Here is a 17,582-nt window from a genome sequence, read left to right as displayed (position 1 = left end):
CATAAAATACATTAGAACATATTACTGTGTCAAAAATTATCTTAGAAACTCTCCTAAGTCAGAACCAGTTGTACTGTAATTGAAATACGATGAGTTCACTGCTCCTTGAGTCATGGATACAAACTACACCAGGTGTGGTTGTCCTACAAAGGAAACTTGATCTACAGCAAATAAGGAGATCACAGAATAAATTCCAAAGTAGAGACTCACAGAGCTAGGGGGAATGACTTCCTTTTATTTGGGATGAGGGTGGATACTTAGCAAGCAGAGCCTTGTCATTTTATGTAGAGCTGGGCATAATATGGCACAAGTGCCTCAAGAAAACACTTCTATACCCACTTGGTAGATCAACGAGGTTTGTGCTCCTCCTTGAATGGAGATTTCGATATCCTACTGAGGTAAAGGTAACTGTAGATCACTCCAGGTTACTTGTTGATCTGCTTAGGTGTGAGGTTGGCTTAAGCTCAAACTGGGCTGGTCCAAGCTCTTCCTCAGGGCAGTCGGGACTTTTGGTTGGATAATTTGTTTCCCTCACAAGAGACTGACTCTGTGTGTAATACCAACGCTGGTCACAAGGACTGGTCTGTTGTTGTTTTTTCTAGATTTCATTTATTCATGACAGACAGAGAGAGGCAGAGACCCAGGCAGAGGGAGAAGCAGGCTCCATGCAGGGAGCCCGCCGCGGGATGCGATCCCGGGACGCCGGGGTCACGCCCTGGGCTGAAGGCAGACGCTCAACCACCGAGCCACCCAGGCTGGAGGACTGGTCCGTCCACAGACTCTGGTCCCAGCTTGCCCGCACTGTGACCTCAGGCGTGTGGGCTTGGTTGAGGTGCCACCGCTGACGGAGGGGTACAGGACCGCAGATTTAGGCCCAGAGTGGGGCGCGGTCTGTGCCACAAGCCCTCCGTGCGCAGGCGCAGCACTTGGCGGGCCACTCTCTCTGCGCAGGCGCTGTGGGGAGCCATTACCAAGGGTTCTGGCGAAGTGAGGGCAGAATTGCTTTGGCGTGTTGTGCGCGTGTGCAAGATTGGGCCTGTGGGGCGGGGAAACCAGCCGCCCGGAGTTTCGTGCCCGCTGCCACGTGAGCAAGACGTTTAGGCCGCTTGAGTGGTCAAAATGAAAGGTGGTACTGTTGATCTTTAGCGATGAAGTGATGTACGTTCAAATTTTCCATAGTAATTTTGACCAGTAGGTTTGTCCAAATGATTAGTCATGCTCCCCCTGGAAGAGGTAGCGATGAGGTTTTTATAGAGAGATTCTGGGAGGTAAGCAAGGGCAATGTTTGATTGATATACCGTGAGCTGTTGCCTTATTTTTGGAAGCCCTCGTTGACTGCAATTGTCTTGTTCATTTTCTTCCATTCCAGTGAATTGGCTGTGAAGTTGTGGTTTGCGTACAGAGGCTACCAAGACATTAAAGCCGCCTGAGTCTGTGGTTTCCCAGCTTAATTATTTTAACAGTGGAAACAGTTGGTAGAACGTTATGCGGTTTTGTGTGTCTTGTGTGTTTTTTTTAAATCAGTTTTCGGGGATCCCTGGGTGGCGCAGCGGTTTGGCGCCTGCCTTTGGCCCAGGGCGCGATGCTGGAGTCCGGGGATCCAGTCCCGCGTCAGGCTCCCGGCATGGAGCCTGCTTCTCCCTCTGCCTGTATCTCTGCCTCTCTCTCTCTCTCTGTCTATCATAAATAAATAAATAAGAAATCTTAAAAAAAAAAAATCAGTTTGCAAGGGCTATTCAACAGTTGTGCACTCGCTGTAAGAACGTACAGTCATGGATCTCTGAGTGGCTCAGGGCATGATCCTGGAGCTCCGGGATCGAGTCCCTGCGTGGAGCCTGCTTCTCCCTCTGCCTGTGTCTCTGCCTCTCTCTCTCTCTGTCACTTATGAATAAATAAAATCTTAAAAAAAAAAAAAACAATCATTTTTTATAATAAATTTATTTTTTATCGGTGTTCAATTTACCAACATACAGAATAACACCCAGTGCTCATCCGGTCAAGTGCCGCCCTCAGTGCCCGTCACCCATTCACCCCCACCCCCCGCCCTCCTCTCCTTCCACCACCCCTAGTTCGTTTCCCAGAGTTAGGAGTCTTTATGTTCTGTCTCCCTTTCTGATATTTCCCACACGTTTCTTCTCCCTTCCCTTATATTCCCTTTCACTATTTATATTCCCCAAATGAATGAGAACATACACTGTTTGTCCTTCTCCGATTGACTTACTTCACTCAGCATAATACCCTCCAGTTCCATCCACGTCGAAGCAAATGGTGGGTATTTGTCGTTTCTAATGGCTGAGGAATAAAAACGTACAATCATGATGGTGCAACAGTCTCATGTCCCAGAACCACCCAGTAGGTCACATATCCAAATCAAAGATACATATTTCATGATGTGTGATACACTTATGTATAAATAAGGAGGGGTTTCAACAAGGGTGTTACAATTATGCTGGGATAGGAGTATTAGAGACGCAGTAAATCCATTTCTACTGCTATGAAGACAGCACCTTCATATAGCATTGGTTAAGGAAAGCAATTTCATTGACGGTTTGGCACAAGTGCTCAAGAAAAGGGCCTCTCTGCCTGTGTGTGTGTGTGTGTGTGTCTTGTGAATAAAGAAATAAAATCTTTAAAAAATCAAGGTTTCAAAAAAAAAATATCAAGGTTTCATGAGGCAACAGATTTTCTCTGTAGTCTCTAGGGTGGAATCTACTAAGAGGACCATGCAGCTGGTTGGCAAAATACATCTTTTTTTTTTCTTTTAAAGAGTTTCCTTATTTATTCATGAGAGACACACACAGAGAGAGGCAGAGATATAGGCAGAGGGAGAAGCAGGCTCCCTGTAGGGAACATGATGTGGGTCTGGATCCTGGGACTCCAGAATCACACCCTGAGCCAAAGGCAGACACTCAACCACTGAGCCACCCAGGCGTCCTAAACCTGAATTTTGTTCAGATCCACTGGACAGGGAAAACAGTTATAATTGATTGTTGACATCTTCTAGTGAATTTTCTAGCATCTTGCGAAAAGTTAGGGATCTGTGTGTTTGGATCCTGTTCATCATGTTCCCATTGGGCTAGTTTCATCTAATGTTTGGCCAGACCTTACTGCAAACATGTGGATCAATTGATATACATCTGAAAAACCAGCTTTGGAACTTTGAATAAATATGTTAAATTCTTCAGTCAGTTTAGGGAACTCTTTATTGCTCAATGTTCAGCCCTATTCCAGGGAAAATAAGATTCATTGTGGAGTGCCTGGGTGGCTCAGTTGGTTAAGCATCTGCCTTCAACTTGCGACTGAGAATAGGCAGCCAAAGAAAATTTTGATCTCCTCCCACCTGTTCAGTGAGGGGAGATCCCAGAGTGGGGCCAGCCTGGACAATCTCCAGAAGAGGGAGAATCTGGGTGGGGCTGTGAAGGGTGAGGGTTCTTGGCTTCTGCTCTCCCTGCTTCTGGTGGATTGCCAGTTCTGTCTTCCCGAGTTTGTGTAGAGGACAATGGCAGGCTGCCCTAATATGTGCCCCTTGGCATATTGGTTTTTTGATATAAAAACTATTTAGGAAACAGCCAATGCAAAAAGGATACTCCGACCCTGAGAAATTAGAAAATCAGTCTCCCATGTTATAGATACCTTTTCTGTACGAAGAGATAAAGAGGTATTCTTAGGGAATTAGGAGCTGAGACGTTGCATGAATAGACTGGTTACTTTTCACTACTTTATTACCACTACCTAAATTCCACTCTGAATTATCTACTAATTGAAGGCCCAAACGGGAGTTTTTCTGACACTGTCAAATTCTCACAGATGTGTTATCTCTTTTTTCTAAAAAGCATAAATATTATCAACATTAGTAATTTTTATGGGTCTCACTTTCATTATTGGGCCTTTGGATGTATGTAACCAGACTTTGGAAATTTTTTCACCTGTAATCTGTCTCTGTCAATTTGATACTTAGACTAGGTAAAATAATTCTGAATGGTAAAGGAATACTGTTCCTCCTCAATAATTTATCTCTAGGGATGACTGGTTGGCTCAGTGGTGGAGCGTCTGCCTTCAGCTCAGGGCGAGATCCCAGGATCCTGGGATCAGGTCCCACATCAGGCTTCCTGCAAGGAGCCTGCTTCTCCCTCTGCCTATGTCTCTGCCTCTCTCTCTCTCTCTCTCTCTGTGTCTCTCATGAATAAATAAATAATTCTTTTAAAAAGATAATAATAATTTTTCTCAGGACTCCTGGGTGGCTCAGCGGTTAAACGTCTGCCTTCTGCTCAAGGCGTGATCTTGGAGTCCCAGGATCCAGTCCCACATCAGGCTCTCTGCATGGAGCCTTCTTCTCCCTCTGCCTGTGTCTCTGCCTCTCTCTGTCTCTCTGTGTCTCTCATGAATAACTAAATTTTAAAATAATAATAATAACAATAATTTTTCTCTAAAATCTTAACGTATGTACAGGATTGAAAATGTATACATTCCTACCTCAAAAGAGGCATTCTATTTGCATTCATAATGAAGTTCTTGTGCTTCCAGGTTAAGCATATTCTCACATTGAGGGATTTTCATGACATCTTATTACAGTGCCAATGGCGATGGCCATTGTGTCAGATGCTGTGACACAGTGCAGGTAAAAATGGCTATTTTTAAAGATATTCTTGAGTATCCACTTTTGCTGTACACATGGTGTTGCTTACAGAGCCATCTGAGAGAGCTCTGGTCAGTCCCTGAGCTCTGGAGAAGTGTCTGTGCAGTACCCCGAATGAATGAAAATGAAATAACTTTAAGTCAAAACCCCTATAGGGGCACCTGGGTGGCTCAGTGGCTGAGCATCTGCCTTTGGCTTAGGTCGAGATCCCGTGGTCCTGGGATCCAGTCCCACATTGAGCTCTCCGCAGGGAGCCTGCTTCTCCCTCTGCCTGTGTCTCTGCCTCTCTCTGTGTGTCAGTCATGAATAAATAAATAAAATCTTTAAAAAAAAAAGTCCCTATGTTCTCTCATATTTCTTCTTATTCCTTAGTAATGGAACAGGATTTTTTTAAAGATTTTATTTTTATTTATTCATGAGAGACACAGAATGAGAGAGAGAGAGGCAGAGACATAAGCAGAGGCAGAAGCAGGCTTCCCACAGGGAGCCTGATGTGGGACTCAATCCGGGGACTCCAGGATCACACCCTGGGCTGAAGGAAGGCGCTAAGCCGCTGAGCCACTCAGGGATCCCATGAAACAGGATTTGATGCCTACTGGTGGGGCAACCAGTTTTGGGCCATGAGAGATGAAAGATGAGCACAAGGCTGTTAATGGATAATAGAAGTACAAAAAAGGGGAAATAGAGCTACCCCATATGATGTCTCAGTCATTTTATCAGACATGGGCTTCCTACATATTCATTGTGTATATAACAGAAAATATACATCTTTTTTAGAAGTATTTGTCATTCTTGGTATAGCTGAACACAAAGTCACAGGTACAAAATGAAATGGATTCTTTTTTTTTCTTTTTTAAAGATTTTATTTATTTATTCATGGGAAACAGAAAGAGGCAGAGACAAGGCAGAGAGAGAAGCAGGCTCCATGCAGGGAGCCCGACACAGGACTCAATCCACAGTCTCCAGGATCATGCCCTGGGCCAAAGGCAGTGCTAAACCGCCGAGCCACCCAGGCTGACCCAAAATAGATTATTATATTTCAATTGTAATAATGTTAAATGTGAATAACCTGTTATCCAACTTCTTTGCACTGGATTTCACAAGTAATAGAAATCCAAGTTCCACTCCAGACAGGATGGGTAAAGGAGCAGCAAGGGCTGTGAAGGACCACGGAGATTTGTGGCCAAAAACTGGGTAGATTGAGGCAGAGATGCTCACAACCTCTGACTACTAACCTGTGTCCCCACTCACTGGCAACAAGCACAGAGCCCAGAGGACGTGACTACCCTAATCATGGGCAAGATAGAATGAGGGAGTGATCAGCATTCCTGGAAGATCATCCATCTGTAGTGGATCAAACCGATGTTGGAGTTATACACCTGGGATACTAGTGGTTTGTGGAATCATAGCACATGCCTTGCTGATCCTGCCTATTAGAGTGTCCCCAAGGCTTCATCTCCAACATCTAATCTGTGATATATCTTTTTTTAAATTTTTTTATTTTATTTTATTTATTTATGATAGTCACAGAGAGAGAGAGAGAGAGAGAGGCAGAGACATAGGCAGAGGGAGAAGCAGGCTCCATGCACTGGGAGCCCGACGTGGGATTCGATCCCGGGTCTCCAAGATCGCGCCCTGGGCCAAAGGCAGGCGCCAAACCGCTGCGACACCCAGGGATCCCTAATCTGTGATATATCTTAAAGTATTGTCTATGATGCTTCCATCATCCACTACCCCTCACCATCCACTGCCAATAATTTAGACCTGAAGAAGATCAGTAATCTCTGTATCCAACAGAATCTTATTGCTTATTAGTAACACCAGGGAATTCAGTTAAATCATGAAGAAAAGTAGGAATTCCTTGGTCCCAGGAACTCACCATATTTGCCAAGTCCCCATCTCTATTACTTTTATTCATCAGGTGACACCATGAGCATCTGACTTGGACTTTGGAGCGACTACGTGTTCCCTCCAGTTCCCTCCCTCCATTTCAAAAAGTGTTCTCCAGGTATATGTTTTAAGATTTTCTGTATTTCTTTGACAGACAGTGAGCACTAGCAGTGGGAGCAGGAGAGGGGGAAGCTAAGCAGGGAGCCTAAGTTGGGGCTTTGTCCCAGGACCCTGAGCTCATGACCTGAACCACAGACAGATGCTTAACTGACTGAGCAATCCAGGTCCCCCTCCACATATGCGTTTATTTTTTTTGATGGTATTTTTATGGTTTTATTAACACAAATATGACACGCACATAAGCTGTCTATTCATTTTCTTCGCTATGCAGCCTGGCAAAAAAATATGGAACGCTTCACGAATTTGCGTGTCATCCTTGCACAGGGGCCATGCTAATCTTCTCTGTATTGTTCCAATTTTAGTATATGTGCCGCTGAAGCGAGCACCACGTATGCGTTTAGTAGGTCTTATCTTGAGGCACCTCGGTGGCCACTTCCTTTGGCTCATATCATGACCCCAGGGTCTTGGGATCCATGCCCCTGTCAGGCTGCCTGTTTCTCACTTTCCCTCTGCTGCTTCCTCTGCTGTGCTTGCTCATGTGCACTCTCTATCTCCCTTCCTCCCTCAAATAAATAAATAAAATATTTTTTAAAAATAGCGTTGGGTGCCTGGGTGGCTTAGTTGATTGGGTGTCTGCCTTTGGCTCAGGATTTGGGGATCCAGTCCTGCACTGGGCTCCCAGCTCAGTGGGGAGCCTGTTTCTCTCTCTTCCTCTGCTATTCCTACTGCTTGTACTCTCTCTCTTTCTCTCAAATAAGACTATTTTTTTTAAAAAATATTTTATTTGGGGATCCCTGGGTGGCTCAGCGGTTTAGCGCCTGGCTTTGGCCCAGGGCGCGATCCTGGAGTCCCAAGATCGAGTCTTGTCTCGGGCTCCCGACATGGAGCCTGCTTCTCCCTCTGCCTGTGTCTCTGCCTCTATATGTGTATCATGAATAAATAAATATTAAAATAAAATAAAAATAAATAAAAATATTTTATGTTTGCACCTTGGGAATGTAGGTCATCATGTTTCAACTCTGTTCACACCCTTCTGGGTGTTAAATGTCTGAATTTATACTGTGGCCCATTGTCCTTGTATCCCTCTAATCTCAAGAGGTCAGTGAGGACTCTACAAAACGTACAAAAAATTGTCTCAGATACATTTGTAACTAGGAATGAAACTGAGATCAAGAAGAACTGGAGATGCTTAAAAAGTTAAGACAAGTAGAATTTGTCTTTCTGTATTCTGAGAGTCAGGTGTGTAACCCAGTAATAGGTGTCCTCTCTCCACATGTAGAATTCATGCAGTTCTTCTTCCTGTAATTTTTGTTTCTCATGCCTTTCCTCGTGTTGGAATACTTTTCTCCACTTATGGGGTATCTATTATACACCGAGTACTGCCACATGTAGATATTGAGTTCATTTACACGTCAAAGGAAGCTGTCCATCATGACAGGGGGCTCAATCTTCTATTTGGATCTATGGGCAGAGAGTGTCTTTGAGTTCCTGGGTCAGTCCAGATGGAGCCACTGAGACAAAAACATATTTAGGTAATCTCTGTGGGGATCTTCTCTACAGGGTATACAAGAGGATGCATAGGTTGCCAGGGGAGATGGTTGTTCACAAGGGCAGTGGTTGAGGTGTCACGTCAGAAATTATATTAACTTGTGACTCTGCAGGGTGTTGTTTAGGGAATGCACTAGTGAGAAGGTATTGTGTCAGTTCATGTCCCCTGCAAACCAACTGACTACACAAAATGGATAGCAGGCAGCACACCATCAGGAAGGAGTTTACCTAACCTGCCAACGGTCCCCCGATATAATATGTTATATATCCATGTGGATGTCTCAGCAGTTAAAAGGAGAAGAAAATGATACAATAGATAAACTGTTGGAAATATAATCACACATTATTTGATACACTTAATGGTGTATTAAATGTATTTAATACACTTTTAAATATATTCTCAGAGGCCACTGAGAAAAGGGATTACTGGTGATATTACATCACCATTATCAAATGGCATGGTAAACACCACCTGTTATCTACATTCTTTTTTTTTTTTTTTAATTTTATTTATGATAATCACACACACAGAGAGAGAGAGGCAGAGGGAGAAGCAGGCTCCATGCACCGGTAGCCCGACGTGGGACTCGATCCCAGGTCTCCAGGATCACACCCTGGGCCAGAGGCAGGCGCTAAACCGCTGCTCCACCCAGGGATCCCCTGTTGTCCACATTCTTAAGGTAAGGTAGGTTAATGTTGGTGGCGGGATAATACATTATTCCTGTACACATCAGTATTAACACATTAAAAACCAATATATTCTATCATTAAAATATCTTATGATCACACATAGATAAAATTATGCATTTTAAATCCACTGTATGTTCCTTCTTGAAAATACAGATTACAGGGACGTCTGGGTGGCTCAGTGGTTGAGCGTCTGTCTGCCTTTGGCTCAGGGCGTGATCCTCAGTCCGGTGATCAAGTCCCGCATCAGTCTCCCAGTGAGGAGCCTGCTTCTTCTCCCTCTGCCTGTGTCTCTGCCTCTCTCTGTTTCTCATGAATAAATAAATAAAATCTTTAAAAAAAAAAAAAAGAAAGAAAGAAAAGAAAATGCAGATTACAAGCACTCAAGAAGCGTTCTTTTTAAAAAAATTTTATTTATTTATTCATGAGAGACAGAGAGAGAGGCAGAGACCTAGGTGGAGAGAGAAGCAGGCTCCATGCAGGGAGCCTGATGTGGGACTCAACACCAGGACTCCAAGATCACGCCCTGTGCCAAAGGCAAATGCTTAACCGCTGAGCCACCCAGGTGTCCCTTAAGAAGCATTCTTGTTCTGATATAATGTCCTAGGAGTCATGATTTCAATACATTAGGCCTGAAGCAATAATTAAGAAATGTCAATTTATGGTCGTATGCGTTTTTATGGAAGTGTTAGCTCTCGTCTGCTGATATCTGGGAAGGTTTCTTCATTTCAACTGCATCAGATAATATTCTTTACTTCTATCTATTGCTATTATATAGATACATCAGTATTTTAATGGATTGCCATGAGCTTGTCTTTGATTTTGACTCTTTAGATTTTTAATTTCAGGGGCACCTGGGTGGCTCAGTGTTGAGCATCTACCTTTGGCTCAGGTCTTGATCCCATGGTCCAGGGATTGAGTCCCACATGGGGTTCCCCATGGGGAGCCTGCTTCTCCCTCTGCCTATGTCTCTGCTTCTCTCTCTGTGTTTCTCATGAATAAATAAAATATTTTTATAAAAAGATTTTAATTCCAGTTAGTTAAGATAAAGTGTTTTATTAGTTTCAGGTGTATAATACAGTGGTTAAAAAAAATTCTATACCTTACCTGGTGGTCATCACAAGAATTGCAGTCCTTTATTCACAGGACCTATTTAACCCTTCACCGCACCCACCTTCACTCTGGTAACTATTGGTGTGTTCTCTATCATTAAGAGTCTGTTTCTTGATTTCTCTCTTTCTCTCAACATTGTCACTTAGCAATTGATTAAATTCCTCATGGAGAGTGGAGTATGGTCACCTTAAATGGTCTTCTCATTGCTCTTCTGATTTTTCATTATAATAATACTCTAAAGAAAAAAATACTCTAATGTGTTCTCCTTTTGCTTTGTTCTCTCCTGTTGTTGAGATATACGTAAGCAGCTCCTGACTCCTTTTCCCAGCCAAGCAATCATACTGATTCCTCAAAATAAATTCACCCCCACCCCCATCCCCTCTGGACTTTACAACAGTGGCCTTGTGAAATAGTTATAGGTAGGGACAGATAGGGCCCAATTTCATTGCATGGGTAGAGACACCTCTACAACAATGTCACCTTGAAGATGTTGCACAATAGAACCCCTTCACCTTTCAACAACCCTTAACATTTAAGAACCGATAATTGGTCAGAGGTAAAATGATGAGGGATGAAACAGAAAAATGTTCACCTTTAGCCCAGAGAGCTGACCTATAGGCTGCAGAGTTTTGATACTGATCAAATACATACTGGTTGGCACATTCTTAAAGGGTCTCATGACTGCCTGTACATCTCACCCATAATACTGAACTGAGTGAAAAGGACCAGAGAAATTTTGCAAAAGTAGTTTTTCAAGTAGAAATTTGAAGAAACATTTATGATCTAATACTCCCTACATGTCCCCTCCTCCTTGAATGTTAAGCGATAAGGACCAGCTTCACATAGCCAAAATGCAACTCTTTCTACCTGGGCATCCTATCCCCCTGCTATTTGAATAAACTAAGTTGCACCTTAAACATCTCAAGAATCCTTTCCTGCTGGATGGGCTCAACAATCCCACAATAGTTTTGATACTGAAAGCTCCATTTTTCGCTTCCAGTGGCTCGAAAAGCCAATACTCAAGACATAAGTTTTGATTGGAAAGGAAGAAGAGCTTTACTCAGGAAGCTGGCCACTGGCGAAGAAGGTGGAGTCTTGTCCAGAAACCAACTCCAAGGATTCAGCCTGGCCCAAAGATTTTTAAAGGAATTTGAGGCCAGTCATCAGTAAAAGAGGAGCCTGATAATCTGTAACACTTCTTGATTGCCTGTAGACTCTGTGGTGCCAGCTACAGATGTTATGGACCTGCTTGGAGATTGTGTATGGGTGTCTCAGGGAGAGGTGATGCAAAAGGCTTCTGTCCCTATTCTTTCTAGGAAACAATGCATGTTCAATAGATATATAGAAAGAGGTGTGGTTTATCGATTACACAGCCTAGAGGTTCATCCAGAATTTAAAAACTACTAAATTGGTTAGAGGGGTACTTCTATGTAACTTCTGTGTGAACAAGATCCTCTATGATTATTCTGTTGCAGCAAATGGTAGGATTTCCTTGTTTTGTGAGGTTGGTTATATACCAAGAATAAAATAGATGGGAGAACTCTATCAGTAATATAGCTGATATCAGAGATTACTTTTTTTTTATTTTTTATTTTTTGAGATTACTTTTTTAAAAGATTTTATTTAGTTATTTTTTTCAAGATTTTGTTTATTCATGAGAGACACACACAGAGAGAGGCAGAGACATAGGCAGAGAGAAGCAGGCTTCATGCAGGGAGCCCTATGTGGGACTGGATCCCAGGTCTCCAGGATCACGCCCTGGGTCAAAGGCAGGTACTCAACTGCTGAGCCACCCAGGCGTCCCATTTATTTAGTTATTTGAGAGTGAATGTGCATGTGAACACGCAGTGGGAGTGGTTCCATCCCAGGACCAGGGAATCATGACCTGAGCTGAAGGCAAATGTTTAACTGTGCCACCCAGGAGCCTCAGAGATTAACTTTTTATATGATAAAGAATTACCTGCCTGGTGTGGCAACCTATTCCTTGGCAAACATTTGCTCTTTCCTTTTTCCTGTGAATATGCTTCCCCATTTTTGAAATTCTAAATCCTTACATTCTGCTAAGTGACAGTGGCATGCATATAAGCACTAATTGCCTGTCTTGAGCCTCATATGTTTGGGGTTCCCATAATTAAGAATTTTTTTTTCTCTTGTGAGTCTGCCTCACATCTGTGTAATTATCATTCTGGCCAAAGAATTGAGAACAGATGAAGAAAGTGTCAGATTTAATCGGATTGGTCGTGAAATGAAATAGGCCAGGCAAAAGTTGGCCAAAACAGGCTTTTAATGGGATGCGCTCTCTGGAAAGTTTCTGTGGCCCGCAGGGGAGGGAGAGAGCAGGGAGTCAAGGGCCTGGGAATTCGCACACATGGAGGGCAAGTGGGCTTTTTAAGGGAGGGAGGGGTAAGGGGATGTGTGTCCATACAGGGTGATAGGTATTAGGGCATATTGCTGGTGAAATCAGCCTGGGGCAATAACTGCCCATGCCCTTATATGGGATCTGGTTAAGGAATGGTTCAGGTTTCCTGCATAGGTCCTGTCTCCCCCTGATGACATGTCCTCGGGCAGTCTGCTGGTGATGGGAAAGTTCCGAAGTGGGGGCAACAAGGTGGAGGGTCTGCAGCCATTTTGTTGGTGCCTCCTGATCCCCCTTGATCCCGAAGGCCCAACAGAAAATGTTTCCTCTCCTGCACATTCATTCTGTTGTCACAAAGTGACCTCTGTGCTTTAGGGCAAAAATATGACCTGAAGACCGTGTTGGGGATGAAGAACAGTAGCTTTATAGCTTTGCTAGATAGAGGAGGATGCAGGAAGATAAGACCCCAGAAGTAGAAGCTCACTCTGTGACTGGGGCTGAGGGGTCTCGCAGGCATGTATAGGATCTGGCCTGTTGCAACAGGAATGGTGTCTGTGCTGCCAGCCTTGCTCACCAGGTTTTCAGAGTGGTACTGGATTCCTGAAAACAGAAAACAAAGGCTAAGAAGGGGGGAGAGGAAGTTTGGCGAAAAGAGGGAAAAGGATACTTGGTTTAAGCTATGAAGCCTTGCTGTTGTTTTAATGCAGCCATTTGATTTTTGTTTGACTTTATACTCTTAAGAGGTTTTAGTTTGAGTCACCAGGATAGCTGAAGTAAGCCATGTCACATTTTACATTGAGAAACCACTCAATATTTTCTAGAATTCCTAAAATAAAAGGAATAAAACCAAATTTTAGTGTAAATATGAGGAATTAGAATTCTCATATGTTGCTGATGGGAAAGTAAGAAGTAAAATCACTTTGGAAAACTTGGGATCCCTGGGTGGCGCAGCGGTTTGGCGCCTGCCTTTGGCCCAGGGCGCGATCCTGGAGACCCGGGATCGAATCCCACGTCGGGCTCCCGGTGCATGGAGCCTGCTTCTCCCTCTGCCTGTGTCTCTGCCTCTCTCTCTCTCTGTGTGTGACTATCACAAATAAATAAAAAAAAATTAAAAAAAAAAAAAAAAGGAAAACCGTTTTGCAGTTACTTATGAAAATAAACATTTCCTTACTGACGGGAGCGGGGGGTGGGGAACATTTTGTTAGCAAAAAATATACCTCTTTAAAGATTTTTATTTTTTTTTTAAAGATTTTATTTATTTATGAGAGTGAGAGAGAGAGAGAGAGAGAGAGAGAGAGAGAGAGAGAGAGAGAGATGCAGGCTCCATCCAGGGAGCCTGATGTGGGACTCGATCCAGGGTCTCCAGGATCATACCCTGGGCTGAAGGCAGCGTTAAACTGCTGAGCCACTCGGGCTGCCCTTTAAAGATTATTTTAGACTGCGTTTGCGTTTTCTTGTGTATGGGGGGGTGGTTTTTTTGGTTCGTTTGTTTTGAGGGAGAGAGAGAGAGAGAAGGAAAGCAGGAGCCTGTGGGCAGGAGCCAGGAAGGGGGAAGAGGAGCAGAGGTGGAGCAACAGAATCTTAAGCAGGCTCCCTCCTCAGTGGACCCTGACCTCATGACACTGAGATCAGGACCTGAGCTGAAATCAAGAGTCACATGCTCAGCCTACTGAGCCGCCCAGGCGCCCCTCTGCTGTTATTTTAAAGAAACAGCAGACAAAGGAAAAGCTCTGAAACCCAGTTTGTTTACTTTTGTGAGAGACATTTTCATTTATATGGGAACGCTCCATTTGTAAGAGTATGTCCCTCTGTGTAGCAGAAAGAGGCAGACTGTGTAAAGTGCCGGAAATTCTGATCAGTGGAGAAGGCATGGATTTAAATCTGGATAACAATCATAGCCTTAGTTACTCTCCTTTGCCAGATCACTTCTCTCACTTGCTTTCCAGTCGGATAATTATGTGGAGTTTCAAGAGCGATCCTTGCTGGTATCCTCCCTCTATGTTTCTGTCAATTGGTGTGGGTGGAACGGACAGTGTTGTTTTAAATAACGGCTCTGGGTGATTCTAAGTGAGGTCAGGTTTAAGCATGAGGGCTTCCAAGTTATTTTATGAGAGTTGAGAGTAAGCTTTGGCCAAGGAGAGGTAACCGGTCTCCCCTACTGTGATTTCTGGAGGGTCAAGTCCGGGCAGCACACCCTTCGTAGGCGGTAGCTGAATTTGTTGTAGTCTGTTGGAGGGGAAGCCCCCTGAAAGGAGAGAATGAAAAGTCAGTGATTGGTCTCCTCGTAGGAACTCAGTTTCTGAAAGGCCCCTGAGGCAAAGGATTAGGAAGTTTTGGGGCCTTTTCTGCGTTTCAAAGTCCTGCTTTCTGGCGAGCAGTTTAGAGGTGCAGAGGCTCTGTTGGTGGCTTTAAAGGCATTTTCTCCTGATGCAGCTGTGATTTCTCCATGAATCTCTTCTGAGAAAGAAATCTAGAGGACAAAGTGAAAGAAGAAGAAATGGCCAGTTCTCAGGTAAGCCTTGCATCTGAGGTCAGAGGCTTTCATGTTTTCCTCCTGGAATTCCATTAATTTAGAAATTGCAAATGTTGGTTCCTCTAGTTTTGATTTTTCTGCCTTATGTTTTCACCTGATGTTTAAAACCTTTTCAAAAATGACTTTAGAACCTTCTTCCCTATATCCCAGAGCTTCTCTGCCTTCTCTCCAACATGGCTTCCAACAGCGCATCAACAGTTGTCCCTTTGAATTAAAGTCCTGCAAGTATTGAAAATATTCCCTTTGTGACAGATTCACAGGGCAAGTCTTTGAGTCCAACATTCTTATTGCTGATGGAGTCTGGTTGGAATATCAGTCAAGAAAAGCAGTTCTTATTCAAGTCCCATCTGGATGCTTTTTCACCTTTGTGTAGACCAAGGGGGATAATGCATAAATAAACATAATGGGTATGAGGCTCAGAATAACTGGGGAATTTTCCAGTGTGTGTGGGGGGACTGGGAAGGGATGGGGGGAGCAGGCAGTAATCTTGCTCTTTAGATTGTGAAAAAGATCCTCTATTTAAAATGTACTAGATATTACAGGACATGGAACCTATACTGATTGAAGTTTGTATAAATGCACTATATTCTCATAAGTCAATTTATATTCTGATTTAATGTTTGGTGGCAACAAGAACATACCAGTAATATAGGTCCTTTAGTGCGCCTTAGGCACTGTTATCAATTGGTTTCCTTAGAGCTCATGTTATCTTCTTTGACTTGGTTTGGTGCTGACAGATTTCTTTCCTATTCAGTTTATATTTTCTCCCTTAATATTCATAAGGATCTTAGATTTACTGAGTGATATGCAGGACCCATCCTATGTAAAGTGGAAACTTCTTTCTAGTCTCTCTTGCTTGTTGTTGCCTATAAGGAGTACAAAGGTAAAAGAAATGTAGAGAAACTGAAATTCAACTTGCAGTCCTTTGATAAATATCCAAGATTGGCAAAGTATGAGAAACTATTAGGAATTTACAATTTCCTTAATGTTAGGGCTTTGCTAGAGGCAAAAAACAACCAGCTTGACAATAGCCAGACCTCCAGGATCCCTTAAGTCCTCTTTAACAAATGAAAATACCCTACAGAAGCTTCCTTTAGGGATGTTTGGGTGGTTTAGTGGTGGAGCTTCTGCCTTTGGCTTGGCGGGGTGGGGTGGGGGGGTGGGGGGTGGGGGTGGGGATCCTGGAGTCCTGGGATGGAGTCCCACATAGAGCTCCCTGCATGGAACCTGCTTCTCTCTGCCTATGTCTCTGCCTCTCTCTCTCTCTCTCTCTCTCTCTCTCTCTCTCTCTGTCTCTCATGAATAAATAAATAAAACCTTAAAAAAAGAAACTTCTTTATTTCTGCCCCTCAATTTAAAAATATATAATCAATGGCTTCTCTCAAGGACAGTATAGGTCCTTCTGCCCAGGGGTCCTGTCCCTGCACTTTCATAAAAACAGTTTTTGCATCAAAAATGTCTCAAGAATTCTTGCTTGACCAGTAGCTCCCATCAGTTTCCACTGGACAATGGAGGCTCTCTCTCTCATGTAGTATAGAGAATGATTTCTAAGACTGAGGGTTCTAAGGGAGACCTTCTTCTTGATAAAGTTTAGGAATATAGGTGAGGTCCAGAGTTGACAACCAAGAAAGAATTGTTGAGACGTCTTTGGTGCAAAATGGTGGTTTTATTAAAGCACGGGGACATGACCCATGGGTAGGAAGGGCTGCTGCCCCAGGCTTGTGAGGGGTGGCTGATTATATACCTGGGAGTTGGGAGGGGTTTGAGGATAGCTGAACTTTTTAAGGCATTTTGGAAGCAAGGTTTCTAGGACCTAGAGGGGGCTAGTTATTGTTGGGAAAAGGTCACTAATTACCATCTAATAAAACCTGAGTTATGAGACCCTTCAGATATATATCAGTGGGCCATGTGCTTGGAGGATGATTGCCAAGATGTATCTTTGAGTTTAGAGATAAAGGAAATTTCTAAAGGAATTTTTATATGTTAAAGTAGACTTACAGGGTCCTGGAGGTTGGGCTAAGATCCCTTAGCAAAGTATGAACATCGAGGCAGTTAAGTCTGTAGATGAATGTACCTCTCCTGTTTCAAGGACTTGTCAATGTGCTGCCCCAGGCTTGTTCTTTGTCCTCAGCTAGTTTTCTGTTCCCCCATCAATCTTGTAGATTTTTATTTTCTTCCACACTTAGGTCACAGAGTTACCCTTCTATTTACTTCTTTGTATTTTCAGGAGGAAAAAAAAAAACTAAAACTAAAACAAGAATCATTAACATGTTTGAGTGTCTTAAAATCCTGAAATAGAGTCCTTGATAGAAACTCTACCAGGTGGGGTTATGACACAAAGGAAATTTGATTTGCAGCCAATAAGGAGATTATAGGGGATAACTTCCCAAGCAGAGACTCAGAGTCAGAGGGAATGGTTTCCTTTTATTTAGGGTTAGGATGGAAATTCAGCAAGAGGGGCTTCATCATCTTCTTATAGCTGGGTATAAGGTCACACAGGTACCTGCAAACAACACTTTTATATATTCTCTGTATGTTATGTAAATGAGGTTTGTGCTTCTCCTTTGGAGATTTTCTTTTCTTTTTTTTTTTTTTTAAAGATTTTATTTATTTATTCATGAGAGACACAGACAGAGGGAGAAACAGGTTCCCCACAGGGACCCCCATGTGCGACTCTATCCCAGGACCTGGGATCACAC

General features: G+C 43.3%; 1 protein-coding gene and 1 non-coding gene across 6 annotated transcripts in view; one reads left to right on the top strand and one right to left on the bottom strand.

The window, feature by feature from the left end:
- Positions 1 to 6,925: 6,925 nt before the first annotated feature.
- Positions 6,926 to 7,032, bottom strand: LOC112645774 (U6 spliceosomal RNA). Its single transcript, XR_003127243.1, has one exon. It is a non-coding gene; the product is annotated as a U6 spliceosomal RNA (small nuclear RNA).
- Positions 7,033 to 13,864: 6,832 nt separating this feature from the next.
- LOC112645044 (KRAB domain-containing protein 5) overlaps positions 13,865 to 17,582 on the top strand; it is a 46,755-nt gene continuing 43,037 nt past the window's right edge. For 4 of the 5 annotated variants that reach the window (XR_003126951.3, XR_007409642.1, XM_035712761.2 and 1 more), the window contains exon 1: positions 14,342 to 14,862. Coding sequence is in view for 3 of the 5 variants with exons in the window: in XM_035712761.2 (XP_035568654.1) it covers positions 14,848 to 14,862 (15 nt within the window). In the remaining 2 variants the exon portion in view is untranslated. The other variant, XM_035712762.2, reaches the window with a different exon arrangement.

This window comes from Canis lupus, chromosome 1 (assembly GCF_003254725.2).
Source record: "Canis lupus dingo isolate Sandy chromosome 1, ASM325472v2, whole genome shotgun sequence".
Taxonomy (NCBI): Eukaryota; Metazoa; Chordata; class Mammalia; order Carnivora; family Canidae; genus Canis; species Canis lupus.
This window is presented reverse-complemented; position numbering and strand designations above follow the sequence as displayed.